Raw genomic sequence first — 21,387 nt, 5'->3', positions numbered from 1 at the left:
TCCCTAGAACGTTTTATGAGCAGCAATCAGAGAGATTTTATGAGCGTCTAGGAAACCCCTGCTTAAAAACCTATTAACTCTCTCGACACAACTCTGATTTGATCAATATGACAGGCGCAGAGAGCCACTGGGCCGCTGGGATTTGGGCAGGCCGGTGGCGGAGAGTCAGCTCGCCTCTCCTGGGATTCTGGGAAAAGAAAAAAAGACGGACACGCCGATAGAGATAACGAATTTCGTGCTAAAAACTACACGGAACAGTAGCTGATCTATTTATAATTTTTAAAAGTAGGCTTTTGTCTGGAGAAATAAGGCCCGCGTCAAGGCCACACGTTAAATTTGTGTATCCGAATTCGTAGTTAAGAAAGCCAAGAGATTGTTTTTTTTTTAAAAAACTATGATATTTCGCATAAACATTTAACGAAGTTGTACAAGCATGAAATTGTCGTCGAATCCCCGCTCAACAAGGGATTTTGCGAGTTGATGAGATGCGGCGGTGGAGTATGACAGCTGTGTGTTATATATCCCGGGAGAGCGCGCGCTTGATCGGTCACTTCAGGCTCGAGCTCAGCGCGAGCTTCGTGTCATCATGCCGGAGAGCGAGCCGTCACAAGAGTAACGGAGCTTTTCACATCGGATTGCTCAAACTGTATATCTATTTCATGATCAATACAAGTCGAACTGGTAATATCATCGACCTGAGACCGTGGTGATGCACTTCATACGCTCTTTGAGGGATTTTAAACACGCGCTCGTGCACTTACTTTTGATTTTGTGAATTCCACACGACAGACTCCAGTGATTTGGCTTCGGGTAACGCGTATCTGCACATGGCTGTCAGAATCCAGAGGTAATATTTCCACGAGCCGCCACTTCCAGCCATCTTACAGGGTTCTCGGAGAGACACGAGCCAGCAAGAAGATAAGATCCTTTCGATCGACTGTACTCCGGGTTACCGAACCACATGCAAAGGAGTAGGTTAGGCGTCCAGGCGGAGGGGCTCCATGGCTCAACTTCCAAATCCAATTTTTCTAGCGTTGCCTGGAGGAAAAAAGGTGTCGCACAACGTTGCACAGGCGGCTTCTGGGCCAACGTTTCTCTATTACCAAAATCGCTGCTACCTTGTACTTAGGTAGACTGCAGCGCGTGACTGTTTTATTGTAGTCATCTATTAGTGAGCTAGTAGCCTTACAAAAGGTCAAATCACGCCAGATCGGGGGTGAGTGACGTGAACACAGGTATAAGGACCATCAATCCCGTGTTGGGGTTCGGGTTTGTGAAGAAATCCGGTCCTGGTCGAGTGTCAGATTTAAAACTAGACTCCTTTCGGTTTTGATCCCAGATCATAGAGACGAGCTTTAGATATGCAACAGTTCTGTCCGAAATTTACCGACCTAAATCCATGTTCAAAGTGTCCATGAACAAAGCTTAACTGTCAGTCGCAGGACTGCCAAAAACATCTGTCCAATTCCATTTGGATTTTCTTTCAAAAAAGGCACGAGAAGTAAACTCCCGAGTTTTGCGGCTGCTTCTATTGAATGATCTGGCGTTTCAGTGCATGCTGATAGACGGGGTATCAGCTACTGTCCGCTGCTGGCTCCTGTGCCAAAAGGAGCACACTGTTTCGTCTCAAGGATATAAAAAAAGATGGGGAAACTCCAGCAGTTCGGCGCTGTGCTCGCTTCCTCGGCGAGTTAATGACGCGACTTTTAGCCTTGGATCTTGTTTGGATTTGTTCGGCGCTCGACCGTGGATCCGGTGCGTCCGTAGTCAGTCCCGCACACCGTTCACAGCGCAGTGACTCGCGATCCATCACCTCCACTCCCACCGAGCTGCTAAACCCCGCCCCGTTCAGACACGGACCAATCGAAGCGCACGTTTAGGGCGACGTCACAACATGGTGTCCCTCTGTGTACAGCGAGTTTCGGAGAAGTTCATCTGCAACTGCAAGACTGAAGTATTTACAAAAATCTATAGTTAGTCTAGTCATTCTTTTAAAGATAAGACGTTTTTGAAAAGTAACGTTAGTTGAGTTTAAGATACACACTGTCAGCGTTTTTTTTGTGTGCAGATTTACTATGGCGCAAAGTAATGTTTTCTTTAGACGTCGTTTAGCGAGATTGTTTGTTACTATGGTTACTCCTAGGTACGTTTATCTCTTAGGTTGCATTTCCGTTTTCCCTCTCAGTTTATAATTTTCGCCAAGATATGCACTTCTGGAGTCATGTGAATACGTAAGTCAGTTTTACATTCACAACGCATAACGGCTTACAGCTGAAAACACGGGTCTTCACCGTACAAGTGTTTAATAACAGATTTAGGATCATTATCCCAAAGACATCCAAGAGAGTGACACTAATGATATTTGATGGTCAAACAAAGATAACGCAAATCCTTTCAGTAGTCAATACCGCCCCCTATCGGCCATAAAAATCATTTTAATATTTCAAACTATAAAAAATTACGTTTTTTGGACTTGTATTTAGTTTTTATTTTGTTGTTGTTTTAGTAGACTACTGGCAGATAGTTACAATATACTGTGCAACAAACGGTGACATGTTACAATATGAAGTACAATCTTAATAATTTCATTTGTCTATGTCTGCTAACAAAACTATCTGTAAATAAGGTCTATGGCTAATTTGTGTGTTTTCCTCCCTCAGTAAGATGTGATTCTGAGTGACATATGGTGCCCTGTCCTGTCAGTCTACTATACAACTGGTCTCTCTCTGTGTGTGTGTGTGTGTGTGTGTGTGTGTGTGTGTGTGTGTGTGTGTGGTTCTTCAGAGAGCCATATGTCTTGAGATGGGTTAGTCCTCTGGCTTGTGTTTAGATAACATGAGTGTGATGTAGCTTTTACTCTTTGAGCTCTTGTGTGTGTGAAATGTCAGTTTATTCATTGCCCACATTTAGATCAGGTCTGAAAGACCAGCCACACATTTAGAAATGATATATGTGCAGTCATGTGATCTGTTTAAGGCAGAAAGAGGAGTTTGTGTTCTGAGATAGATGACTTTAAAAGTAATTAGCCGCGGCACGTTTTTAGGTGTTTTCCATGTGATTCTTTCTGGAGTTTTGTGTGTTATAATGTTTGCATGTCCTTTTGCATAAGTACAAATATCTGACCTTTTCTTATTTCACCAGTACTCAGAGCTAATTATAACCCCCTACCTTAACCTGACTATTATTGAGACCTTTCAGCCAGTCATACGCCCTCTTTTTCCTCTCATTTTTCTTTAATGTGCTCTTTGTGTATCTGATATGATCTGACGTTTAGTACTGCTAGCCTGAATTGAAGGATTGCATCAAGCTCAGAGAGAGCAAAACCACACACACACCCAAGGATAAATTACTGCCATGCATTTGTCAGCAGCTATTCACTAATATGTCCACACTGCTGTCTGAACACAGTTACTAATAAACCTGAAGCACACACGGACATACAGACCCACACATACTCACATAAGCACTTTGAACTTTGCTTACAAAGATGGTAACTAAGCACATACATGCATACTGTATGCATATATTTATTTGTAGGGTGTGTGTGTTTGTGTTTGAAATAAGTATTTTATAGCCTACTTGTCAAGGATTTTTTATATTGATCAAAAATATTATTATAATTGAATAGCTGTTTTTTTTATTTTAATATGTAATTTATTCCTGTGATGCTAATCTGAAATTTCAGCATCCATTACTTCAGTTTCACATGATCCTTCAGAAATCATTCTAATATTCCAATTTGGCACTCAAGAAACATTTTGTGTTATTATAACAGTTAAATACAGTGTTGCTACTCAATTATATTCTGAAAACCAGGTTTACTTTTGTTCAGGATTCTTTAATGAATATAAAATTCGATAAAAATCTTTTGTAACATTATAAAATACTGTCTTTTCATTCAAATGTTTCCTTGCTAGGTATTAATTTCTTTTAAAAAAATCCTTTCATCTTTCAGACACTAAACTGACATTTGATATATATATATATATATATATATATATATATATATTTATTTTTATTTTTTATCAGTATAATGTTTATTTCGATGTTTACTTCTAGATTCATTTTTCAAACTTAAACTAAAAGTCACTCCAGCATCACAGTGTGAAGTAGTACATACTGTACATACAGTCAATCTATGTAATCCCTGTTTTCCTGTGTACATGCTTGAGTGTTAAAGTCTGAGCACTTGTTACCAGGCAGCAAAAAGTTCAGATAAAGTCGATTGGGTGGTAATGTTGGCTTAACGTGACTCTGCCCTTATGAACTTTATTATATTACTAATTGACATCATTGTTAGTTAAGCTAAGTTTGAATTCATGTCTGCATGTGTATAAAGGTGCATATGTTTGTGCATGTTTGTGTGGGCGAAGGTCTTACATTGAGTAATGTTGAATTTGGTCCAAAATACAGTAGATTAACTAAACAATGTTTTGGAATAGTCTCACTGGGGAAGGTGTGTGTGTGTGTGTGTGTGTGTGTGTGTGTGTGTGTGTGTGTGTGTGTGTGTGTGTGTGTGTGTGTGTGAGACGAGGAGGTGGAATGACTGTAATGGAGGAACTCAGGAGGGTGTTGATGGAATATTCAAGCAGATAATAGACCAATTTCACACACATCCCCCGCTCCAGCACACACACTTCTCTCTCTTATTCTCTCTCTCCTACACTAGTCAGTAGGGAATCATGAATGACAATCCAACACTGCCCCACCCAGAAAGCCCCCGATAGGCCCAGCTCAACACACTGAGAACACAGCATTACAACAAAAACATTTGCTCGGACCAAAAAGAGACACATATACAGGCTAGTTAAAAAAGCAAAACCAGACACCTACACACGCACATGGACGCGCATGCAGTGTACCAGTCCTCTATGAGTATGTGTATCTGGGAACACAGCCATAGGCAGATGATCTGGTTGTCAAAGTGAGCAATGGGCTCAAAAACTTCTGTGTCTTTATGCGTGAATAAGTGTGTGTGTGTGCGTTTTTGAACCGGTAAACTTGGCGTGAAATTGTGGTGGCGACTGTGACGGATCTTCATTTCCACTCTGACAGTGGTGCTCACACACACACATTACTATACCTTTGTTCTTAGACAACAGGTTGGAGAAAGAGAAAAATGTGTGTGTGTGTGTGTGTGTGCTGCTTGAATGTATCAAGTAGTACTAAATAAAAGTCATGTTAAGTGCCCTTAATGATTGTTTAAAAAACCCATTATGTTCGGCAAATGGATCCTGTATTGATTTCATGTCATTGTACGAGTGTCCGTGTTTCAGGTTTGATCGTCTTTCCTGACTCTTAAATAATGTATTTCTAATGGACTCTACGATGCACTTACATACTCCATTTAAACGTGACCGGATTCCGATCAATCACCGATCAATAACCTTTAACCTCGGCATGCAGGTTGCTCTTAACCACAGAACTGCATTCAGTTCAGACACAGAGTCGGCTGGTGATTGTTTTACGTCTCGACAGGGAGATTTTTGTTGCATTGTGTAATGGCTAAACCTAGACGCAGACCTTCCAGTCTTTCACTCCTCAGTTTTAGCATAATTAGCTTTATTTGTGGATTCTTTTGAAATGTTGTCAGCAAAGAAATCTGTCAAGATCAGGTTTTGGTGTATGAGAGGACATGTGAGGTCATATTTATGCCATTAAAAATATTTACACAGAGAAAAAAAAAAGATCATAAGGTGAATTAGAGAAAGGTTAATGGATTGAATCTGGTTGTAACAAGTTAAATTAACAGTAACTGTATAGTTTTAGTATTCGTGGCATAAAAACAGTGCCAATTTAATATTTAAAAAGTTAAAAATACAGCAAAAAATTGTCTAGGTCTTGAGTAAATTGCAAACTGCAATGAAATATAAGTTTTTAATTACTGTTCTATAATTTTTGTTTAGAATTGTTAACATTAATCTAAAGCCGAAAACAAAATTAAGACTGTACTATAGCAGTTGTTATGCTAAACGTTTTTATGATTTACAGTCTTTTCATACTCAAGTATAATAAACTCAGTCAGGTTCAATAGACAAAACATGCATAATCAATCAATAATGCAGTGTATTAGGAGAAAAAGGCTATTATTCGTATTAGTATTATTTTAATTTCGGTTGTATTCTGTTGGTTTACTGCATGTATGCATGTTACATTGTTTGCTTAATCTGTTTCCACAGATATCTACTTTTGTGTCCAGAGAAATACATGAAGAAGATGGATGAACATGCATTTCATGCTTAATGAGAGTGCATGATGAAATGCTCTTCAATGGTCATTATAAATCTATTAGTTTTATAGCTTCTCAAACCACGGCGGACTGACTACGCAGTTCGTGAATAAACAAATGAATACACACACACACACACTCACAGGACAGAAAGCGGAACACTGCTCTCAACACACAATTATCCAAAATTCCATTGTAATTTAATCTCTCTCTCTCTCTCTCTCTCTCTCTCTCTCTCTCTCTCTCTCTCTCTCTCTCTCTCTCTAGCTTTCTGTATCTCTAGAAGAATTTATGAAAATCTAGTGTGTGTCATTTTGTTCCAGTTTGAAAGATGGTCACACATCAGCCAGCTGGTATTAGCTTCTGATGTAATTATGTCGTAACTGTGTTTTTGAGTGCATCTGGTTGTATAGAGCCCAATACTTTGGCACTGAGATGTCTGGTTACAGATATCAGTCAGAATTGTCTCCTCTTTTCTCTCTCTGTTCTCTTTCTGTGGTGTTGCCTGCAGCTATAGTCTGTGATAGATAAGATATTATCATGAAAGAAGTTGATGTGATTGCGAATGGCTGTTGTGAGGGAGCCATGTGAATTACATCACCCTCTCTTTTCACATTACAGATAACTGTAATGTTTTATGTGCAACGCAATGGTTTCACGCTAGAGATGTGTAAAAGAATCTCCACATAATTCATTTTTCAGTGTGCACATGTGCGTTTGTGTATATATTTTAATGAGTGTACGATTTTGAGTGCGTGTCTGTACAAATGAGCGTGTGTGTCTTCTGTAACTTGAGCTCTAACGACTGTCCTGTTTCTTTAGCACCTGTCATTCATTTCTAACCCCACCATACCGGCCGTGAACTCCTCAAATGGTTTTTTGTGTGTGCGCGCACATAACAAAACAAGATGACAGTGAACAAAACTCCCATATCCGTAAGAACCGACTAACATCACTCACTCAACGTTTACACACACATTTGTGTTTTGAAATTCCACCACTTACCGAAAGATTTGGTGGGGTTAAAAATAAACCCTACATCTCCCTTTCAGCAAAACCATATTTTCTAATGTCTGTAATAATATTGAGAATTTAAACATTACGAAAAGTACAAAAATACCTTATTTAGAACTGTCTAGACTTTCTGACTACAGAGATATGGACACAGACACGCAAACAGTGTCCGAGGATTGCGTCACGTGAAATGAAATATCTGTAAAACACAACTCCTAAGAACCTGCTCTAAATTTTTGAAGTGCTCTAAAATCTTATTGTGTCTGAGGTTTCTGTTCTAACGAGACTGAAATACAATACAAGCCAATTATGTTCACAAGCTTAAAGGTGCCAAGCAAGCAAAGGACCCTGTCGTTCATTAACCCCACTCTGTTCGTGGTGTGTGTGTGTGAGCCTGTATGTGTTCATTAGTGGGTGCAGTAAAGCGTGTCTAAGTGGCACAGTGTGTAAGTAAATGGAGCTGAACTGCCTCTCAGCTGTGGATTTAGGTGCGTGTGTGTGTGAGAGAGTATGTTTTTTGTAAGAAAGGGGGGAAAAGTAGTTCGCCTTTTCAAAGTGAGCTGCTTTGTCGGTGTAGTTTTGCCAGTGAGATGTGCGTGTACCCAGCAAAGAAGCTCCCAAACCACATTCACACATTTTTTTTACACAAGCTACTCTCCTAACAACAGTTTTAGGAAGCAAAAAAAGGCAGAATGTGTATATTTCGGACACTGCATGTGTGTTTTTCTCTTGTTCCTCAGAAGTGAGGGGACAGATGTCACAGATTGAGCCGGCCCCCCTCCCACTGCCCCGCCTCTTCCCCTCCCTATCAAAGGCCTGGGAGTGCTGGAGTACACATCAATCATTCTGAGTGACAGGTAGGAGTGTGTGTGACATTGTGGGAACATGTATAATGTGTGTTAGTGTGTGTTCAAACACAAGAATTCCTCTGTCCAGATAAAGGCACTTTATCTGCTGCTGTCTGCCTGGTCAGACATTATTTACTACTGCCCATCCCCGCACACACTCCCTCTTTTAAAAGAGGACAAAATTGCCCATCTCTCTCCCTCATTCTTTTTTAAAGTTCCATCACTTTCTCTTTCTTACTCACCTGAATCTTACTCAAAAGAATCTTATTCTTTTTAAGTCTACGTTAAAATGTGCATTTTTCATCAGAGTACCATGAACACATATTGCTTTGTTTTGACTTCATCAATGCATCATGAATTAGCAAATGATGAAATTACTAATTGGACTCACATGGACAATTTTATTAAATTTGTTTTCATGAATGCTTTTATCTGAAAAGCCATGGATTTGCCACTTGCTTATAGCTTAACTGACAAAATTAAGCCATTTTTACATTTTTCAGTGTACTATACAGTTTTACAGCCTTATACAGATTAAAAACTATTACATATGAATGTCATGTAAGCATATTATGAGCAAGAGTCACTTTGAAGTTGGGTTAGTTTTTAAAGGTATAGTTCACCCAAAAATGAAAATTCTGTCAAACAGCTGATGGACCCCATTGACTTCCATAGTATGGAAAAAAAAAATCATATGGAAGTCAGTGAGGCCCATCAACTGTTTGATTACCGACAATCTTCAAAATATCTTCTTTTGTGTTCAGCAGAAGAATGAAGTTTAGAACAACTTGAGGGTGAGTAAATGATGACAGAATGAAAATTTTTGGGTGAACTAGCCTATACCTTGAAATAAATTACCCATAATTGCTTCAGGCAACTGTGTTAACAATATATTTTAAGTAATGCCAGATAGCAAAGATACAATATGAAAACTAATTTCTCATAGATGTCATAAAATGTATTTTTTTCCCCCAGCATTCTAGCTGCCTATTTCAGATATGCTAGATTGTGTGTTTGACCTGAAAAGGGCGAATCTGAGGTCATATGGGTATTTATATCCATCCAATCAATGGTAGCGGAAAGTTAAGGAAAGCAGCGATCTGACTGGTTTCCTTCCTGTGAAGGAGCCATTATGGTAGCATTATGAAATGGACAGATGTATTATAATGATTTCATTATTTTTAGCTAAGTATTTATTTTGATAGTTGTTGCACAGATATATTTTAGTTATGTAGAGTTAAAATAGTGTTCAAAAGTTTGGGGTAATCTTTTTTTTATACCTTTGAAAGAAGTCTCTTATGCTCACCTAGGTTGAATTTATTTGATAAAAACTGTATTGTCAAATCTGAATTTTCGGCATCATTACTCCAGTCCTCACATGATCCTTTAGAAATCATTCTAATATGATGATTTGGTGCTCAAGAAACAATACTTATTATTATGAATGTTGAAAACAGTACAACAAAAAGGATATATATTGGTTTTTTTTGCAATATTATCTCTTTACAGTCACTTTGGATCAATATAAGGCTTCCCTGCTGGATAAAAGTGTTAATTTCTTTCAGAAAGATAAAAATTACTGACCCCAAACTTTTGAGCAGTTAGTGTAGATTTATCTGAGATGTAATGTTGGTTGTCTACAATGTTGCAGTTGATCATTTAATGTAGAGTCAAGTTTGTAATGTACAGTTAATAGTTAATTTAGTCGTACTCATGGTTAATGGTTAATGTATTTTGTTAAAACGTGACCACCTGAGTTTCATTTACCTCCTCCCTCTAAATGCGAGTTTATCATCTTTTACTCTTTGATTTTGTAATGTAATTATTAAATCAGAATAATAAATGTTGGGCGGTGCATGTAGGAGGATAGATTGAGGTTTGAATTATTATACTTAGAATATACTTCTGTTGAGGTCAAACACACAGTGTCACGCCTCGGTGCTCACCAAGGACACAGAGAGGGAGGGTGGGAGGAGGAGGATGTGGAAAGGTGGATCACTGAAATAGGAGGAGGACACCAGAGAAAAGGGAGTGAGAGGGTATGATATGAACCCACTCATGACCTGTGGTATCTCACTGAACATCACTGACAACTACAGTTGAATTAATCACCGGCCCTCTTCTCGTTCTATCTCTGTCTGGACAGATGCATTACTGATGTGGACAGTAACTCATATTAAAGGCTTTGTTTTTGGCCCGCTAAAGACCTTTAGCTAGTAGGTTTAGTTACTCATTGGGCTGAGATGTTGTTATTGCAAATCATACTCTCACTGATGAACAATTTGCACACTATTCTATATGATAGACAAAATTACGATTATCCGTGATCACAGTACAGTTGGACCGTCTTTTTATTTACCCTGAAATATGGCAGGGAATGAGATTGAGAGGCAAAATAAACCTAAAAGTTAAATAAATTAACCTACATGTTAAGTAATAATTGATTTTAAGGTAGCAAATTTAGCTACATTCATGTAAACATAAGCAGTAGGTGACAAAGGGGTCCATTTTATAACGCCCTGTTTTACCACTTACTTAAAATATGGACATTCATGTACCTTTAGTGTAAAGTAGAATACTGTGAATTGACATTCACATCTGAATGGCTCCTCTACACTGGTGTGTGTGCGTGCGTGCATGTGTGTGTGTGTTCTAGTTTAACCTACACTAAGGACCAAATGTCCCCACAAATACAGTAAAATGGAAAATTTTTGACATTGTGGGGTCATTTGTTCGGGCCCCACAGTGAAAACAGCCTATAAATCAAACCAAGATTTGATGTTTTTTAAAAATGTAAAAATGCAGTTTTCTGTGATGGGAAGGTTTAGGGGTTGGGTTAGGGTGTAGGGGGATAGAATATACAGTTTGTACAGTATAAAAACCATTACATCTATGTAAAGTCTATGTAAAGATATAAAAAAACAAGTTTGTGTGTATGTGTGTGAGAGAGAGAGAGAGAGAGAGAGAGAGAGAGAGAGAGAGAGAGAGAATGAAGTGAATAGTTAGTAAGCCTAATGATGTCGCAGTGCTAAGCTGTTTCTCTCATTACTCTGATGGACATTTGAATGCTAATCCTGAATTAGCTGGTAAACTATCTAAGTGTTTGAGTGATGACTTCATCAAACTTCACTCCATCTGTGTGTGCCTGACAGTGATAGATAAGAACTGTGGTCGCATTGTTGTGTTTTCTTAATTGAGAAAACATCTGTGTTTTTTCCTGTTGTATAGGCATCAAAGTACTAGTGGGATGTGGGCTGGTGTTATTTTTTATTTTATTTTTCAGCTTAGTTTTTATGTGTGCGTGTATGTGTGTGCATATATATGTATATATATATATGGCTGCTTTCAACACAACACTGAACAGAAATGTTTCTTTAGCAGCAAATCAGCAAATTATAATGATTTCTGAAAGATCATGTGACACTGAAGACTGGAGTAATAATGATGAAAATTCAGCTTTGACATCACAGGAATAAATTACATTTTAAAATATGTTAAAATAAAAAACGGTTATTTTAAATCGTAATAATATATCACTGTTTTACTCTATTTCTGATCAGCCATGGCGAGCATAAGAAACTTGTTTGACCCCAAACGGTTTTGAACGGTAGTGTGTATATATTCCCGTACAAAACCAGATGAAAATGACAATATTACATATAAGGATCAGTTTAGCTCTGGATAAGGATTTGTAGCAGATATATTTTAGAGCTGAGTATAACTAGAACAATGTATTTTTTTTTTCTTTTCCTGGTCTTGAAATCACGACTTAAAAGTCGTCCATGACCATGGGAACCGTGAGGTTAATGAAAATGGACACATTTGTGCATGCTGGCACAAAAAGCACAGTATAGCTAATGTCAAGCAGCCAAAACAGAGAAAAATAAAACATCCTGAGGTCTGTATCCTTCCTTTTTGAATGTGTGTGTGTTTATAATTGTGTTTACGTAGGTGAGTGTGTGTTTGAAAGAGCCATTAGGCTTTCTTTTATTAAACTCTTGTAGAGGAAGGACAATATCCAGACTTCCAAATTTAGCCTTGAAGGTCAGGGAAAAGGTTAGCATGCCTGAAAAAGACTCCAAAATTCTTGTGTGCATGTGTGTGTGTTTGCAGGTGTGGATATTTGTGTGTTTGTTCAGGTGTGGGAGTGTGTGGATGAGCATAGATGCATTTAAGTAGACTTATACAGTAGTCTAAAGTTTAAATCTCATACGATACGGTTTAATCGTGCTCACTCTTAAGTGTTTAGCGCTTATTGAGTGCAGCGAATTCTGGCATGGCTGTTGTCACTTGGCTGTTCAGTGGAAACGTATGACCTCCATTATGTCATTATGCCATTATGTCATTATAAACTGATTTAAAATCAGAACACAAATGGACATTGGAAAAAAACATACCAAGGTCATCTCACAGCTGCAACACGATAAACCTCAAAAATATCCTGTAACTTCAGTCTGTCTATCGCTCCCAGCAGGGCAAGTGTGTGTATTGCATGTGCTGCAAGAGATGTGGGAATAATTATGTTAACGTCAAGCTTCTAGCCGAATGTGTAATTTTAAGTTTGCCTTGTAATGTAGGCTAATTTACATGGTTAACTGCGAACATTCCAGATGTGTATGTGTGTGTGCGTAGTGACAGGTTATCACTGTTTACAGCTATCTTTATCAAAACACATTCCTCTGTTTCACGCACACACACACACACACACACCCTGCTGTGTCAAAGACAACAGCTCTATACAAACTGCACCTGTCTGACCCGTCTTACTCTGAGTAGGGTCTCACCTGTCCGTGACCTGACTACTAAATCATACAGACATGCACACATGTACACATTCTCAGCACAATAAATCAGCACAACTTTATAAATATGCAGCCGTTACTCACACACAAGATTACACACAAAGTGAAACATGAGTTTAAACCCTTACAACCTTCTTCTAGCCCCACAATCCCCCCACTGACACTGGCATGCACGGGCACTTTGGACAGGGTGATTCTGACAGGTGACCATAAACAATGACTATTTGTGGCTTTGTAGCATAACAGACATATCTCTTCCCTGCTCTCAGGGAGTTTTTTTCTTGCCACTGTCACTCTTTCTGAACTGAGGACTCTTGGTATTGTAAAAATGGCAAACAAGTAAATCAGAATTGAGCTGAAGCAACTGAATAATAAAAATCAGTATTTTTTATAAACAAATGGTTAGTTTCATAAGGGTAACGTCACTCTGGCGACTTATGTTGTTACACCAAAACAACATTCATATGGGAATTCTTACTTCAGTTCTCACCTCCAGATTATCTGGTGTTTTAATGATGCAAAGTGCAGAAATGTGTCATTTTTTAAAATATTTGTCCTATAAATGGACTAATTTATTTTTGGCTTTTTTTTTTCTTAAGACATGCATATTCCCAACGCAGTATCATTCTCAGTTTTCAAAGGATCATCTTCACTGACACTGCTGTCTTTTTTGTAAACAAGAACACTATTTTGGGGGTGAACTTTATTAATTGCAAAATTGTTTGTTGTCGTGGAAATCACACAACTGTGAAATTATTCAAATCAAACGCATACACTACAGTTTAAGAGTTTTGGATTGGTAGAGAAACAAGTCTCATGCTCAATAAGGCTAAAGTAAATAGTAACATTGTGAAATATTACACTTTAAAAATAACAGTTTTCTATTTTAATATATTTTAAAATGTAATTTATTCCTCTGATGGTCAAGCTGAATTTCCAGCATCATTATTCCAGTCCTCAGTGTCACATGATCCTTCAGAAATCATTCTAATATGATGATTTGCTGCTTAAGAAACATTTCTTATTATCAGTGTTGAAAATATTAAGAAAATTGTGATTTAAAAAAAACAACAATTCCGGATTCTTTGATTAATAAAAAGTTGTAATAATACAAATGTTTTTACTGTTACTTTTGATCAATTTAATGCATCATTGCTGAGTGTAGTGAACAGGAGTGTAGAAATCATATACAATAAATATTCAAATGGTTTATGATTATTTTAGTCTTTGTTCAGATCATAGCATTATTGTTTTAAACTGGATTTTGTAGTAGGTTTTCATGAGTAAAAAATAAAAATAAAGTCTTGGCCTACTTTAATTTTGAAAATTAACTCCTTTTGTGGCCAATGTTGCCAGACCTCGCTAGAAAAAGCTAGTGAACTAGTCTGACAAAACAAGCCCAAAATATACTGGCCACACTAAAAGAAGACCAAATAAGCAGCTTCTGGACCCAGCAAAAATGCTGAAACACTCTCACACACACAGAGAGAGAGAGAGAGAGAGAGAGAGAGAATGTGTGGCCATCTCACTCACAGTCCTCATTCAAAAACAGGCAAACACCAGTTACATTCGATATATGGAACAAGAGTGATGTTTTGGTGCAGGATAAGAGATAACATTATTGTTTGCTAATGAAAGTGTGTTGAATTTGCACAGTTCTAGTTGTAAATAGAATCAGTAATAAGTTTCCAACTTTTCCGTAAAAATCCGGTTTAATAAAGGCCTCAACATGACGTGGTCTCTGAAAACTGACTTCATTATCATGCACACAGCCCCTGACAAAGCGTCCATCAATTAAACAAGCCCTTCCCCCACCCCTCCGCTGGCCCCACACCCCCACTGAGAGCTCCCAGCATGCTCTCTGAGAAGCATTCTTCCTTTTCTTTCCTTATGTTATCAATGTTCTCTTCTTCTATTTGTTTCTTTAGCTTTTTGCGATTGCCCGGTTCCACTTTTCAGTGGGAGCAGCGAGCTCTGATGTTTCATATTTTATGAGAGGTTTCAGATTCAGTTAAATCCCAGCAGACCCTCTCTCTCTGTCTGTCTTCAGTTTATTAAGACATTGAGGAGGGAGTGACAGTGATTAGAGCTTGTGTTCTATAGACAGAGACGCTGTAATGGGACAGTATTTCATAGCCCCCACACTGAATACAGACAGTTTGTTTCTCATTTCCTGTACCACTTCATCTCTCAAGCCCAATCTCAGCTGTCATTTAGAAGAGGTACTTTCTCATCTCCTTATTTATCTGCATATTATATAGTCCATCATAGCTGTGTCACATTCGTCTTATGATTTATGAATGTTGTATTTAATAATGCACTAAAAGTTTCTCTCCTGAATCTGTGACAATCTTATCTTAGTCTTATTCCTCAGGAGAGTTCATTTAATGTTGCCAAGCCACACGTAACTGCACGTACACACAAACGAAGACACACAGATTCTATTCCAAAAATTTGAATAGCAGGATTATTACAAAAACCTGGCAGGAGATGAGAGAACAACCTGGCCGTGTGTGTTTAGGGGTGATGATGGGGGTGGGGGAGTGATATCAGCGAGGAGGAGACCCAAAATCACGCCGCATGATTCTTCTCTGCAGAGGGGAAGAGAAACAGAGTGATATACTCTTCGTCGGTCTGGGGTCATTGTGTGAGTTTAGGTTAGCTTTCATCGCTGGAATGATAAACTGTCTGCAATATTCCATTTGTTCTGGAGGAGAAAGAGAGAGAGGAAAGAGGAGAGCAGAACTTTGATCTCTCTGCAGTAGATCAGTTGGGGAAGCGTTTCATTATTCTGCATTTAATCTAATGCACACACCTTTCTTTTCTTTTTCTTTCTTTCTTCAATGGGGAGCTGCCGACTTCCTTCTATTTACTTATTTACTTGCTTAAATATACTTGCTTATTTTAATTTTCACAATTTATTTATTTATTATTGGTTCTACTGTTTTATATGTATTTATTTTTATGCAATTATTTGTTTTTGTTTTTCAATGTAATAATTTTGTCTTATTTCTGTACTTTTCTTCTTTTTTTCCTTCCTTCCTTCCTTCCTTCCTTCAATGGAGAGCTGCTGACTTCCAGCCACACGAGCGACAGCAATCGTAGGTGTTTCCATGCAGCGACTTGAGAAAGTTGAGAATTGTTTAACTTTATGCAAATTAAGAGTGACTTGCGGGGGCCACAACTAATTGTATTAAAGACTGTGTCAGTGGAGTTCAAATGTCACCCGTCTCGAGTGAAGGCATAAAAGGATAGATCATTTCTCGAGCAATTTCACTGTTCTATATGATGTCTGTAAACACATACATGGATATAATAAAATGATGTGTCAGAAAGAAACTGACAGCAGTCTTAGATTCATATCTTATTAGTTATTATTTTTAATTTATGATGCAATGAGCAATTTAGCATGGACGCAGTACATATTAAAACCAGTTTAACTGCATAATGTTCATTATGCAAATATTTGTCAAATTTGAATGACATTTTGGAAATGTTGGCAGTATGAGTAAGTTTTAGTGTATTTATAGAATGTTCATCTGATTAATGATTTAATGAATTAGCACTGCTGTAGTTAATATTAACAACACTCTCCAAAAGCAAAATGTTACATTTGAAAACACAAGGTTTTTTTTACTCAATTTTATGCCAAAAAGGTTCAATATAAGGGGAAAATTCATGATTAGCGGGTTATTTTAAATTTGTCTAGTAATAAAGTATGTTTACGAGCTGTTTAATTCATATGATTTAATCAAAATAAAAATCAGTCCAAACAAAATTAATTAAAACTAAATTCATTAAATGATCCCATGGGAACCCCATTTATGAAGCACCTAACAGAACCCTTTAAGGTTCTATGTAAGGTTCCTTTTTCTTCTCAAAAACTCACAAAGGCCAGAGATTGCTTGATATCTGCTTTATCAGTGTATAAAGAAATACCACATAACCAACTGCATGTGATTATGCTTAATCTGTGTAATGTAATGTAATGTAATCTGCTCTGTTAAATTTATTTTGAACCGCTATCAGAACAAATGAGCTTTGATTTATAACTGAACATTAGAGAGATAGATAAAGAGAGGGAGGGAGACAGGAGAGAGAGATAAAAAGATCTCTTTTACTGCCAGATTTTTCTTGTCTTTAATCATGTTTTCAAAAATCAACAGGCTTTTTCACATAGACAGTAACATTTGCTTTTGGACAAGCTCATTATGTACAAAAACAGTAAATACCGCAAGTTCTGTGGCTCACACACATCTGTCTGGCTCTGTGTTGTTTAAGTTGGACGTTTTCTGCTTTTTAGAATCTCTGACGTAATGTAAAGATTTAAATAACACAGTGGGATGGCAGATGTGATTGGGGGGAGAATGTTGAGAGATTTCCCTGTGTGAACGGTGCAGAGGTAGATTAAGATCCCGAGGGTGGAACCTTATCTGTTTATGAAGCGTTACTGATTAACTAACCTCACGCATACATAAAAACACATGACGCACATATATAAACCTTCCTTGCTCAGCTTCTGTCTGCTGTTATCCACTTGATTTGGGCTGATGAGAGAGTTTTATGTCTGAAATAAATACATATATTTGAAAACCAGCAGTGGAGTAAATGTCTCATAAAAGTATGGCACAAACTTGAATAAACAACTTGATTTATCCAAAGCCTTGAATAAATCAGTGCTCTTCAACCTATCCATGGCAGGACTTCTGGGAAATGCAGCAGTAGCAAACGGTGGCATGTTTGTGACACGTGGCGCTCTCGTTGGGGACACAAGTTTGAGTGTGGCCTGTGCCATTTCCTGATCCCATTTCCTCCACTCTTTCCCTCTATACTTTCCTGTCTGTATCCTGTTCTGTGCATTAAAGGCATAAAGAGGTTGCATAGAGTTCACATTAGCATTTATCTATTCTTTGTATTAATAGTCTGCTTAGTATATTTCATACACATTATACTCGAACTAAATTATGAGGGCAACTCTCCAAACACTACAGTTCAAAGCCAGATATCATGAGACAGGCTAATTCGTCTGACACTAACTACTAAGAAAATTTCCCAAGGAGCCTATTGGATGCACTGGCATGTGAAGTGGAACTTGCACACATCTGGAATCAAAATCCGTTTTTAATCAAAATAGATCATATTTAGCCGAAAAACAGACGTGTTTTTCCGTCTGAAATATGACTGGTGTTGGCGCACTGATTAAATTCTCATGCAGTTCAGGTTCCTCTGCTGTTTACTTTTAAAACATATTTATACATACATAATTCAAGGAACTCCAGATCTGCTGGCTGAAGAGAGGTTTTAATATATACAATATATGCCTAAATGAATTTGATCAGTGATAACTTCTCATTCGCTCTCCAGGATCCTTTTCATTTCAGTATGTGTGATGATATCAGTCAGCTAGAAAAGCTATGAATGTTATTAAGAAGGATAAAGTAACACAAAACTTTTCATTGTTTCTGTGAAACCGCTAAACCTTCATTTTCTCTTTGGGGTTTGAAAGATCCCGATGGGGCCTTTAAATAGCTCAGAACTTGACTTACCATTGAAGTATCAAGTTGAGACTTCATGGTTCTTTCTAACCTTATGAGAACTGATTATACACAACATTTCAACTTGCTAACATGCTTTAAACATCCTCCAAAAAAAAATGTCTTTGGAGTCTAAGAGACCACATAAAAAGACAAAGAAATAACTGTGATGAACTGTATACTGTCAGTATATCTATAGTGAGTCCCCACAAAGGTATTGAACCAGACGTGTGTGTGTGTGTGTGTGTGTGTGTGTGTGTGTGTGTGTGTGTGTGTGTGTGTGTGTGTGTGTGTGTGTGTGTGTGCGTGCGTACGTGTGCGTTTGATTTATATTACATTGTGGGAACCAAATGTCCCCACAAGGATAGTAAAACCTGAGATCACCTCCATTGTGGGGACCAGCCAGCGGTCCCCATGAGGGGAATGGGTAAATAAACATACTAAATTATATTTTTTTGAAAATGTAAAAATGCAGAAAGTTTTCTGTGATGGGTAGGTTTAGGGGTAGGGTTAGTGTAAGGGGACAGAATATACAGTTTGTACTGTATAAAAACCATTAAGTCTATGGAGAGTCCCCACAAAGATAGTGGACCAGACGTGTGTGTGTGTGTGTGTGTGTGTGTGTGTGTGTGTGTGTGTGTGTGTGTGTGTGTGTGTGTGTGTGTGTGTGTGTGTGTGTGTGTATGTACATGCCGTTTCTTATTGTAGACTGGAGATGACTTACAACAAGTTTGTAGCCCTGTTAAACATGTACAATTAGCGACCTGCATACTCGTGTGATTTCAGATATTAACTTGTTTGACATCTCCTCCATGTGTGTCTGCCATGATTTGTTCAGGCAAATAAGAGAGAACATCAAGCCATATCCAAACAGGCAGACTGAGGTTTGTGTCTAGAGAGGAAAGGCAGTTAGGCTAAGTTAATTTCATGTGATCGTAAATTTCCCTTGTAGTCTTGCACACCTCAAATCGGTTGTGACTTGACTGTCTTGAGACATAACATGCTCTTATGATCTCTTTCAGATAAGACTTTCAATGGAATTTGCTGCCTTACTAAACGCTGTCTATCAGATATCCGCTGTAATTTACTCACTCAAACGAGCGATGAGCCACTGATAAGTTTGATGAGGTAATGGAGAAGCAGCTGTAAGATCACATTCTAGAAAAATAAGTCATGGAGTTTAAATTTGCAATTTGGTGTACCTTTAAATGGAGAGTTGTGTTTTATTTTAGTATATTTTCAGCATTAATTATTAATAAGTCTACCAACATACCATTATGAAAGCTTCAGAGACAATTTGAATGTAAAATTCACATTCCTGCTTGTATTGTGCAACAGGGTCACGATTGTCATTTTTTAAAAATGTGCTTTAAAATAGAATGGAAGTGAAATAATAAATTCAGTCTGGAATTTAAATGAACTAATATTCGAAAAATATAAATAATTGTTTTAGTAGATCTCATCCCATGGTGGAATAATTTGACCTGTGAGTCTGATGGAGAAAACATCCCACAGGCCATATGGTGTGTAATGGCAGTAATGACACTGATACTGATGACAAAGATGGACACAAATGAAATCTCAGTGGCTGGAAAGCAACAGCAGAGCACTTTTCTTTCTGCTATAAAATGTGGTCTTTCATTGGATTCATTTTTAAGACCATTTTGTATGTTAGTATAACTGTACATTTTGTGAACATTGAACTGTTTCCACTTGCTTTTGTGGCTGTTAATAGTCCTGAAGTGATTCTTTGTAAATGAAATGGTGCTTCAGGGTCATGGGCTTTAACACTGTTGTTGCATTCAGCATGTGTCTTGTTTTGTGTTGGCCGTGCAGGAGAATCAACAAGCAGCAGACACATTAGCTGATAAGGTGCGTCCCGTGGCTGGGATCCCTGCAAATGCAGATGCTGCTTCTTTTCTTCCAAATTCTTGATTATTTTAGGGGTAAATCTCAGTTTAAATTTCTTAACTTCTTAAAATGTCTTAATTTCGTAAAATTATATTAAGAAAAATGCTCTGAACTTTCTTTTCAGATGCTGTCACATGGACCGTGCTCAACTTCAGTGAACCACATTCAGGTCTTTCTACATCACGGTATGTAACGTTATATCCCATTTCATGATCCAATCTATTCCCAATGGATCAAATCTGGGTCTGGGTCTGAATGTTTAGTTTCACCTGGGAATACACTACCATTCAAAAGTTTGGGGAGAGTAAGATTATTATTATTTTTGAAAGAAATGAATGCTATCTGAAAAGTTAAAGTGACAGTAAAGACATTTATAATGTTACTAAAAGATTTCTGTTTCAGAAAAAGCTGTTCTTTTGAAAATCAGCATATTAGAATGAGTTCTGAAGGCTTATGTGACACTGAAGACTGGAGTAATAATGCAAGACTCATCTTTGCATCACAGGGATAAATTACATTTCAAAATATATTAAAATAGAAAACAGTTATTTTACACTATAATATTTCACAATATTACTGTTTTACTGTATTTTTGATCAAATAACTGTATACTTGGTGAGATTAAGAGACTTTTGAACAGTAGTGTATACTGCTGTGTTAAAATATGTTGTGAATGTGTTGACTTTAATACTTTATATTCAGTATCTGAAAACTGTTCATCACATTCTTATGGCTATAGTATTATACAAAAAGAAGCATATATAATATTGAGAATTTTACTCAGAAAATAAATCAGCCACTCAATGTATTTGTCTGATTATAAGAACTGACCACTCTGTCATTTCCTTTCAGTATCTCTGAAACCCCAGAGTTAGGGTTTGTGACCAAATGTCTGTTTGCATATAGTGTATCAACGTGATATATGTTTTATGTTGACACTTTCAGCATTTGCATGAACAGTATCCCATGTTTTTCTATGACTTGTGTAGTGAGGGTAACCAAGCAAATAAATGCAAATTTCTCATTGCACAAAAGATTGATTTCAGGGT

The 21,387-nt window shown here is 37.6% G+C and overlaps 1 protein-coding gene and 1 long non-coding RNA gene across 2 annotated transcripts in view; one reads left to right on the top strand and one right to left on the bottom strand.

Moving 5' to 3' along the window:
* Positions 1-1,817, bottom strand: part of efnb1 (ephrin-B1) — a 34,251-nt gene extending 32,434 nt beyond the window's left edge. Inside the window, exon 1 of the mRNA XM_079871595.1 lies at positions 762-1,817. Within this exon, the coding sequence (XP_079727721.1) occupies positions 762-880 (119 nt within the window). The 5' untranslated portion in view covers positions 881-1,817. The remainder of the gene's footprint in view (positions 1-761) is intronic.
* On the top strand, positions 771-20,331 carry LOC307158737. Its single transcript, XR_013821272.1, has 3 exons — positions 771-847; positions 7,984-8,100; positions 20,264-20,331. It is a non-coding gene; the product is annotated as an uncharacterized lncRNA (long non-coding RNA).
* Positions 20,332-21,387: the final 1,056 nt, after the last annotated feature.

The sequence above is a fragment of the Squalius cephalus genome (genome assembly GCF_949319135.1).
Source record: "Squalius cephalus genome assembly, chromosome: 5".
In the NCBI taxonomy this organism is placed as follows: Eukaryota; Metazoa; Chordata; class Actinopteri; order Cypriniformes; family Leuciscidae; genus Squalius; species Squalius cephalus.
The sequence above is the reverse complement of the archived record's forward strand: the minus strand, read 5'-3'. Positions and strand labels throughout refer to the sequence as shown.